The sequence below is a fragment of the Sinocyclocheilus anshuiensis genome, unplaced genomic scaffold, assembly GCF_001515605.1.
Source record: "Sinocyclocheilus anshuiensis isolate Anshui unplaced genomic scaffold, SAMN03320099.WGS_v1.1 scaffold88, whole genome shotgun sequence".
Taxonomy (NCBI): domain Eukaryota; kingdom Metazoa; phylum Chordata; class Actinopteri; order Cypriniformes; family Cyprinidae; genus Sinocyclocheilus; species Sinocyclocheilus anshuiensis.
The window spans coordinates 1,985,371-1,995,663 of NW_015555728.1; the positions used below are offsets into that span (position 1 = coordinate 1,985,371).

The window sequence follows — 10,293 nt, forward strand, 5'->3', positions numbered from 1 at the left end:
CTGGAACAACATTCCAAACAACCAAACCGAATTGAGATATAACTTTTCAGGAAATATCTGTTTTAGGCTTACAATCAGGGTTAGGTGCTTCTACACCCTTGTTAATCAGCTATCGTTTCACACTGTTTTTAGGAATAAATTATGGGTAGGGTTAGGTTTAGGGTTAGGGATTGGGTTAAGTCTATATTTTTGTACAGTTATGTTGATCCAGGATCAACAAAAGATGTTGATCCAGGAACATGTCTTACTTGGCAAAATCACGGCAACCATAGGCTTACATCTGTGAATTAATCTACAAGTATTCATGGCAAATTCTAGTGTTTTTCAATTACAAATAAATGAGTAACTATAAACCTATTACAGGTGCATCTCAATAAATTAGAATGTCGTGGAAAAGTTAATTTATTTCAGTAATTCAACTCAAATTGTGATGCACCTGTATATGTTTTGTTGGAGTGCCTTGTGTCTGTATGTGTATGAACCTTATTGTGGTGAATATTGTAGATTTCTCTCAGCGTTGGTGTTGCCTTGGTGATGGAATGTTTAGCTACTTTAAGAGTGAACAGAGTCACAACAAGTGTGGTGGCATGAAGACCAGTGAAATCATCTGCCTGTCTGTCAACAGCCCAGGGAAACATGGGTAATAAACCCTGACCTTCGATCCTAAATGAGTTTATTTTTACCACATTAATTCTGAAATGCCATATTTACCATGTCCTCTCTAATTGGCTGGCAGCTATGAACACACATTTGAGCTGTACTCTGAGGAGGGGAGAGTCTACCTCTTTGGAACTGATGATGGCAGCATCGTCAAGAACTGGATCCGGGCTATTGCCATGGTGATCAAACCTTTTGTCATTTGAAGGACAAACAAGTGCTTCAGATTAGAGCCAATATAGTAACGCCCTGCAGAGTTTTGTTCCAGCCTTGCTCCAACACATATACCATGTAGTTTTCAAATAAGCCTGAAAGACTTGATTAGTTGGATGAGGTGTGTTTAATTAGGGTTGAATCTAAACTCTGCTGGGCTCCGGCCCTCCAGGAATTGAGTTTGACACCCTGTACTAGAGTTTTTTTTAAACTGGCCCACAAGGGGGTGCTAAGGTATCAGTTTTTCCATTACAGGAATAAATAACATTTATAATATTACTATAAATAATAACATATTATAATATGTTACTAATATTACTATAAATAACATATTATAATATTACTAAACTACAATAATGTACTGTAATAATCATTTGTAATATTACTGTTTTACTGTATTTTTTAATCAAATAATTTTGTGAGCATAAGAGACTTGTTTCAAAAGCATAAAAAAGTTGTTGTTTTTCAATTTCTAAATATTCATATCTCCTTCCTTGCAGCCTTCCTTGCATTATTCTGTAAAGATGGAACAATATATTTTTTTTACTATATTGGAGTTGGAGACAAATAAACTGACCCACTTCTCTCCCTTTCTTCTCTTCCCTCCATTCAGGCTGTGCTGCCTCCTGCACTGTTTGATATGTGTGGAACCTGTGATCGTCTGGGTCGCCTGCGCTGCACTGAGGGCAACCATGGCATCGGTTGGTTTTGCCTGAGCACCTTCAAACTGCAGGTGTTACTGGAAGACAATGTACAAGCAATCGACCTGCGCAAGCTACTCACACTCAGTGAGTTACAGCTCACATACACACAGTCATGTGACAGTATGAAAATGTGGGTGTCTATATAAATTTACTCTGAGTGCGAATGTGTATGTAGATCTCTCTGACAGTGCTGGCTCCATGGTACTTGTGTGGAGAGGTGGACCTCTGCATTTGCTGGCTGACCAAAGGCCTCATTTTGTGGGCTGGCAGACCTTCATTCAGCAGAGATCTGGTGCTGGAGATCAGCCACTATCACAACAGCAACTCACTGATCTGGGTGTCCCTGTGACTATTGACCGCTGCCTGGACCATATAACACGTTATGGTATACAAACACACATTGACATTACAGAAGAATGCACAAACATTGTTATAGAAATGAAAAATTAAAGTTTTATTAAGGAAATATACGAGAGTCACAGAGATGCTACAGTGTTATTGCTGGAATGTTGCTATGCAGTTTCTAAGGTTTTCTGAGTGTTTTTTTTGTGTGTGTTTTTTTCTTGCACAGTTGCTATGTGGTTACTGTGCTGATCTAGGTGATTGTTAGGGCAGCCAACCTTTCTGGTTAATTTTATTTACTGGTCAGGCAGCTGATTGGCAGCTATTGTACTCTCTTAAATTTTAATTAAAGTGCTAGATGCACATCTCTTTCTTCATGGTGCCACCAATTAAATCACATCTCTCAAAATGTAATGATTATCTCCTAAAAGGAAGGAAGTAAAGCGGAAATTTCTAAAATGTGACCCTGGACCACAAAACCAGTCATAAGGGTAAATTTTTCAAAATTGAGATTTATACATCATCTGAAAGCTGAATAAATAAGCTTTCCATTGATGTATTGTTAGGACAATATTTGGCCGAGATACAACTATTTAAAAATCTGGAATCTGAGGGTGCAAAAAATCTAAATACTGAGAAAATCGCCTTTAAAGTTGTCCAAATGAAGTTCTTAGCAATGCATATTACTAATCAAAAATTAAGTTTTTATATATTTACGGTAGGAAATTTACAAAATATCTTCATGGAACATGATCTTTACTTAATATCCTAATTATTTTTGGCATAAAAGAAAAATCAATAATTTTGACCCATACAATGTTTTTTTTGGCTATTGCTACAAATATACCCAAGAGACTTAAGACTGGTTTTGTGGTCCAGGGTCACAAATGAATGCTGTAACACAAAGATAATGTCACATTTCTTTCTTATAGGACTGATGTCATCAGGAATCTACCGGAAGAGTGGGATTAATTCTCATGTGACCAAACTGCTGGAGAGGTTTCAAAATAATGCACGAAGTGTAACACTGCGTGAATCAGACTATTCTGTGGATGACGTGGCTAACACGCTGAAGCGATTTCTCAGGGAGGTCAAAGATGGAGTGTTTAATGGACAAGAAAACAGCGACAGCTGGCTTAGAGCAGCAGGTGAATAAAAAGTGGAGTAATGTGAGATGAGATATTTAATACTACTTAGAAAGTGGGAGTAGTTGAACACTATTGTAACAAGTACTTTTTTAACTCTCGGCAGGTCTTGAGGACAGAAGCGAGAAGATTCATAGATACCAGATTCTCCTTTCAAACCTCCCAGAAGTTAACAGAGAAACACTCAAAGCACTCATACACCACCTGGTTTGGTATGTTATAAGTCATCTGACCTGCTCAGCTGTCTAAAACCTACAAAGTACTACCCAAACCACTATAAAACACTAGTTGTCCTCTGTCTTCAATAATTTTCTTTCTGATGACATCTAAGCAGCTCTAAAACTAGACGGGAGTTTTTATCCTACTTTAAAAAGTTGTTTTGAATTTTTCTGGTACTCCATTGATTTGAATTGATCATAAGGAGGAGTATGTAGTTATTGATAGTAGTACATCCAAAAACTTGACCTGAAATGTCTGCTTTGTCAGTGTTCAGCACCTGTCTGATGAGAATCAGATGACTATACGAAACCTTGGTATCGTGTTCGGTCCAACACTTTTTCAGACAGATGGAACGGATGTCACAGGATCTCAGGTGGTGGAGGAACTGATCCAAAACTACTGCAGCATTTTTAATGTGAGTCTGTCTTTAATATCGGTACTAACTCTACTCAGTTAAACCTTTAAAGCTAAGTATTAGCTAAACCTTTAAAGATTATTTTTTTTCTTCCAAACCATGTCTTAATTTTAAATAGGATCTTTCATTAGTATAGGTTTATCAAAGTGTATTTGGGCACGTTGATAAACCAATAGTAATTATATATTGTAGAGCTGTTGGGACAGATTTTGCGGTAAAAATTGCATACATACTTCATTCACCTGTGCATGTCACATCATATACGTACACAGAGAAAAGAAGCTACGGTAGCATTGTCATAATGAATGAGAAAACTAACCATGGATCATTCAGCAATTCAGGGAGAATCATCAGTTGTAAAAACAAGCAAACAATAAACATTATTTATTTGTCCATCCATTCTGATAAGATGTCCTGATTCATGTGTATACTGGTGCCTCAAACCACATTCATTCATGGAGAGGAGCAAGGATGAAATACAATCAAAATAGTCTTTTTGATTCATGCTGACATATAGACCAGCTGATGCGCTTATGAATTAATAAATATTAATTCAGAATATTCATCAAATGCTGTTGATAAACTGTTGATAAAAATGATGACTGAGATGAAGCTTCTGTTGCAGGTCTCAGAGTCTGACCTTCAGAGGCAGCTTAACATGACATCTGACATCCTGAATAAACACAAGTCCCAGGTCAGAGTTCACTTTTTTTGAATGCTGTTTTGCAATACATAATGAAATATCTAAAGAACTCCTCGTGTTGAGTTGCTGGCTTTGATGACATTACTGAATAGTACAGTAACACTGAAAAGTTGTTGATGAATTATTTGAACTGTTTTGTTTCGCTGGTATTTGACATTAATGGCTGACTTTATTATATTTCAGAGGCCCTTGAGTCGAACTCCATCCAGCACCATTTGTGCTGTTTACCTGGAGAAGAAAGATGAGGGTGCAGAGGTGGTTGTTCAGGTGGATATTTATTTTAACACAAACTTAAATTGATGTACTTAAAGGGGTCATATGATGCTGCTAAAAAGAACATTATTTGGTGTATTTGGTGTAATGAAATGTGTTTATGCGGTTTAAAGTTAAAAAAACACATTATTTTCCACATACTGTACATTATTGTTTCTCCTCTATGCCCCGCCTTTTTGAAACGCTTCGATTTTTACAAAGCTCATCGGTCTGAAAAAGCGAGGTGTGCTCTGATTGGCCAGCTATCCAGTGCGTTGTGATTGGCTGAATACCTCAAGCGTGAGACGGAAATGTTACGCCCCTCACATACTGTGATGCTGTGTCCCGGCCGGAGCGACGAGACGAAAACATTAAAACCCATTACAAACGAGGCATTTGTTGCATCCAGTGGGGACATAATTACTGATTATAATGACTTATACTGTCTTTTTACGCGTTGCATCGCGCCGCGTAAACATAAAATTCTGTCTGCATTTGTGATCGGAGAATGAGCGGCAACCACATGTGACGGACCCCGGGCTGGATTCCGTTTTGTCCATGGTGAAAGCTGATGTATTCCCTCAGCGACCAGCACGGATCAGCTCCAGGCATGACGAAGCGGATATCGTCCTCTTTTGGAAGACCAAACAAAGTAGTTTCGCTTTCACAACGAAGAACACAGCGCCTTCACGACATGGCGGCAACAACAATACTACAGCGAGAATAAAAGTTACGCCTTCTTTCTTTGCGTGAACATTTGGGCGGCGTTATGCAAATCTTCCCACATAGTGAGGTAGATATGTGGGGGCGTGTTAGAACGAGACGTTTTAGGTAGGTGTGGCTGACTCTGAACTTTTATAAAGAATATCTCTTTGGATTTGAGACTTTAGTCTTTGTAACTTTACAGATCTTCTTTATGCACCAAGAGCTTGTAACACTCCAAAGAGAAAGGAAAAATTGAAATCGCATCATATGACCACTTTAAGTACCTTACTTGTGGACTTCTTCTCAGTTAGTGTAAGATCTTTGTAGATGAAGATTTTCTTTGTGTGTACTCTGTGTGTTAGATTGCAGCAGATATGACGGTAGTCAAGTTGGTTTCTGTGGTTTTGGAGCTTAAAGGAATTCAGCAGGCCAATGAAGAGTACTGGAGCTGCTATGAAGTTCTAGAGAAAGAGGACATGGGTGAGATTTCACCCTTTTTTATTTTTATTTTAGTTGTTTTTCTGATTAATTTGTGTATTCATTCTAAGTGCCATGATGATTTGCTTTACTTGTATTAACGCTGCTTTAGTTCTATGTTAAAGAGACAACAGCTACCAATTTCAAATGTAAAATTTCACACAAAATACAAACTTTGTCATGAAAATGGCCAATAACTAATTGTCTGCTTTTGGTGCAGTAGAATAATGCACCTATGACAAAGGCTTTAATTCCTTCATGGTTCATCTTGGTCCATCATTCTTGTTTAAATTAAAAGTGCATTTTAACCTAGTCATTATTTAATTTTTACCTACTATTCTGTAGTACAAAAACATGGTGTCACGTTCAAAATGCACAGTATAAGCAAATTCACTGCACCAACAGACACAGGCAAATTAATGGCAACAAACACAGTCGTCTGGTTTCTGTGGCTGTTTGATGTACTTAGAAATTAAGAAATTCAGTTGGTTGAATGTATTCATTGTATTCTGATTTGTTTTATAATAGAGAGGACTCTGCATTACCAGGAAAGAGTGCTGCCAATCTATTTCTCACTTAGTTGTCACTCTCACCTGCTGATCAAGAGGAATCATTATATCGTCAGCATCAAGAGGTACCTGGGTATGTTTCGTCATGCAAACACCAATGCATAGTGTCTTTGAAAATCAATTCAGTCATCATAATTAATGAGAATGGTGAAAAAAGTATGAAAATTTAATTGCAAATTTGCAAATTTCAATTCTAAAAAACACAAAAAATACACTTCAATTCTCATGTACAATTTCGATTTTGTTATTGTAGCTTCTGAAATGCTTTTTGAGAATACTTTTTAATTTTCAATTCACTTATTGGCACAATGCTTGTCTACAAAACGAATCCCAAACATTTAGCCATATACATTTGGCTCAAAAAAGATTATTAAGGTCACAAGAAACATTTTTGACTCAAATGAAGTGCTTCCAAACTTTTGACTGTTAGTCTAGTGTACATAATATGGTGCAAAAAAGAACGTCCAAAAATTAAGTGAATAAACAACTGCAATAAATTACATCCTATATAATAGCCTACTGCTTTAACGTTGTTTAAGTTATTTTAGCAGCAGTGCACTAGTTGTTTGCTTATTTGTGTGTGTGTGCAGAGAATATAGGGAATCTCTGTAAAAGTGGACCATTGCCTGTTTGTGAGGTTAAAAATGAAAGTAGCAAAAACTTACACAGTCGTCACTGTGAGCTTTCTGGCACCACCTTCAGACTTCACAAGGAACTGCAGGTGTGTATGTGTGTGTGTGTACAGGTTTATATATCCTGGTGGGGACTTAAACCTGACTACACACAGACTCATGGGGACTCGTGTCACGGTGGGGACCTAAATTGTGGTCCCCACGGGTACAAAAGCTTATAAATCATACAGAATGAAGTTTTTTGAAAATCTAAAAATGCAGAAAGTTTCCTGTGAGGGGTAGGTTTAGGGGTAGGGTTGGTGTAGGACAATAGAATATACGGTCTGTACAGTAGAAAAACCATTACGCCTATGGAGAGTCCCCACAAGGATAGCTGACCTGTGTGTGTGCGTGTAGCTGGTGTATAATCATATGAATAAGCATAATAAATTTAAAACTGCTTCTGTTCTTTCAGGGTTCTCAGTGTGAGAGGGAATATCCTGTCAAAGAGCTTAAGCTCTATCATGGTTGCCGGAGCAAACTGCATCCACCCACACCGTAATGAACTGAGAGCACCTTAACACTACCTCTACTCAAGAGCTTACTCTCACACATAAGCAGGGATGCAAACTGACAGGACATGGTTATGTGCAAACACATTGTTAAGAATGGTTGTGACAGTTGCACTACTGACCCCACAGCAGCCAAACATGTGACAATGACATGACTGAAAATGAAACAATGGTTGAATTCAGAACAGCATACTAGCATAATACGCTTACTAATTATTATCTTATTAGGCAGCTTTTTTCTCAATAAATGCTAGTTTTTGTAAAAGATGCAAATATATAACACTATATATTTATTACACATTTTTCACCCCTCAGGAGTTTGCATCCTTGTCTAAATATATTAAAGCAATATATACTTTTAACATACATTTAAAGAGAAACAATTTGTGGTGTGTAAAATTTCTTTTATTTTCTTTACAGATGGGGGCTAACACTGGTTCATGACAAGCAGCAGTGGTGAGTCTGTAGGGCCGTGGTTTCCAATTTCCGGTGTTGGTCCCGCACCGCTCTGCACATTTCTCTCTATTTCTCTCTTATCTGGCACACTCAGTTCCGTTCGTGCAGCTCTCTCCTGATGAACTGATGATCTACATACGGTGTGATAGATAAATCAGACATACAAAATGTGCAGAGCAGTGGGACAGCACCACCAGAATTGAGAACCACAGGGTTATTCTGAGACTTGTTATTTCACTTGGACCCTTTTGAATTTTGTGGCCTCTCAGAAGCAGAATTAATCATAGTTGTGTAAACTTCTACATCAAATATATATTTGTTTGTGTTTATTTGCTTAAATAGCAACAGAAAAACTCCACAATAGTGTTTTCACGACTTTCAAAATGAGGACAAAATAGAGAGAGATTGCACGGCAATCAGAAGAGAGAACAATGTCAAATTTACCATCACTCCCACAGCCTCTGTATTAGAAGAACCCTCACAGCAGTTTATTTATTTATTTTTGTAATTTGATGCGAAGGTAATATAATAATACAAAGTCTAGAAATAAATGAACAATTTCTTAAAAAATAAAAATAAAATATAAAAAGCTTTGCAGGATTTACGATGCTGATGACCGTTGAAATGTGTCGTAACAGTCTGTGAAAAGGGTTCATAGAGCTGTGACCACCTTGGGCATTGATATATAAATAGCAGATTCTAAAACATATACATTTAGTCTCCCTCAATCTTGAACAGTTACACCACAAATATTCCTTTTTTAATTATTTAACTGACATATCAAGCAATATGCAACAATCTTTTTTCTTAAAAAGCACCCCCAAATAATAATCATGCCCAAATTTACCTTGTAACAATGTTTTCATTCTCAGTAAGAGCATAATTTTGCATATGATAGGAAATATTCCGTTTATTTGCAGCCTTGTTCTGACTTGCTTTGCAGCCTTGTTTTGTTGTCATAAGCCCTATTCAGACGGTAATTATTTCTCATGGGGACATAAGCTATTTTAAACCTTTACAGGGGTTAGTCTGTGATTTTATTGCCATCCAAATCCAGAATGTTGGTGTTTTTCTCCCACCACCTGCGTAAAAATCCACGGCCAAATTACCTACTGTTTTTTGACAAACACCAAGGTCGTGTGGTAATTTAATTGCCATCCGAATCCACATCTCTGAATTTACAAGAAGAAATCAATTCAAAATTCACCATTTAAATCCTTTTTGACCACAGCCGAGCAGCGTACAGTAACTGTTGCACTTCGCTCTAATTTGCATGCATATTTATTACTGAAATGCTGAAAAGTATTTACAAGAACAATGTTTAATAAATGCTCCACCACAGCAAGTGGGAGCTGTTAAGAACAAAAAGAAGAAAGAGAAGAAAAGCATGTAAACATTTAAAATGGGTCATTATTATGACAGCAACAGTTATGCAATACAATTTAAAAATATGTATTATATACAATTATATACACAACTAAATTTACATTACATTACATTTAGTCATTTAGCAGACGCTTTTATCCAAATCGACTTACAAATGAGGACAATGGAAGCAATCAAAATCAACAAGAGAGCAAAGATATGCAACTGCTATAACAAGTATCAGTTAGCTTAACGCAGTACACGTAGCAAGGCTTTTTTTAAATGATATAATAGGGCTAAATAAAAAGAAAACAGATAGAATAGAAAAAGAATAGAGCAAGCTAGTGTTAGAGACCTTTTTATACATAACTATATCCAGGGACTCAACTGCACATTTGCTGAGGGCTAGGCAGGCCCGCATTAAGAACACATAGGGCCCTGGGGCTATAGCAAACCCAAGGGCCCTCTTCATATAGTAGCAAAGATTCATTCTTGACCAGTCAGTGTCTATGCTATTTCTCTCTATAAGGTATGAGCGATAAAAATGCCTTTGTACTCATTTAAACTATTTAAAGTTGCCGGTATATTTTAATTGCCTCGTCTTTACTTAACCCTCTACATTTGCGAGTAAATCACTGGCATATGCGACTAAATCTTCACTCTGGGCGACTAAATGATGTCTAACATTGGCCATTGGCTAATAATTTCTTAGATTTTACTCGCCAGTGTGTGAGCTGGAGGCTAAGTATAAGTTTCAGAGTTTCACTCTCAGTCAAGCGATCTGTGCTATTTTTCAGTTTATCGCAATGGATGCGCAGCGTACCTGTATTTGACGTACCGTAAACTCTAGTGTGAAGGCGCACGACTCGCCGTCGCTTTGCTGATAAC

The 10,293-nt window shown here is 37.3% G+C and overlaps 1 protein-coding gene across 1 annotated transcript in view; it reads left to right on the top strand.

The window, feature by feature from the left end:
• LOC107672740 (arf-GAP with Rho-GAP domain, ANK repeat and PH domain-containing protein 1-like) overlaps nucleotides 1-10,293 on the top strand; it is a 35,902-nt gene that overhangs the window by 13,716 nt on the left and 11,893 nt on the right. Inside the window, exons 14-27 of the mRNA XM_016466060.1 lie at nucleotides 505-640; nucleotides 737-839; nucleotides 1,484-1,658; nucleotides 1,750-1,959; nucleotides 2,849-3,064; nucleotides 3,168-3,273; nucleotides 3,548-3,695; nucleotides 4,321-4,389; nucleotides 4,582-4,665; nucleotides 5,718-5,835; nucleotides 6,361-6,474; nucleotides 6,992-7,122; nucleotides 7,488-7,570; nucleotides 8,005-8,040. Of these exons, the coding sequence (XP_016321546.1) occupies nucleotides 505-640; nucleotides 737-839; nucleotides 1,484-1,658; nucleotides 1,750-1,959; nucleotides 2,849-3,064; nucleotides 3,168-3,273; nucleotides 3,548-3,695; nucleotides 4,321-4,389; nucleotides 4,582-4,665; nucleotides 5,718-5,835; nucleotides 6,361-6,474; nucleotides 6,992-7,122; nucleotides 7,488-7,570; nucleotides 8,005-8,040 (1,729 nt within the window). The remainder of the gene's footprint in view (nucleotides 1-504; nucleotides 641-736; nucleotides 840-1,483; nucleotides 1,659-1,749; nucleotides 1,960-2,848; nucleotides 3,065-3,167; nucleotides 3,274-3,547; nucleotides 3,696-4,320; nucleotides 4,390-4,581; nucleotides 4,666-5,717; nucleotides 5,836-6,360; nucleotides 6,475-6,991; nucleotides 7,123-7,487; nucleotides 7,571-8,004; nucleotides 8,041-10,293) is intronic.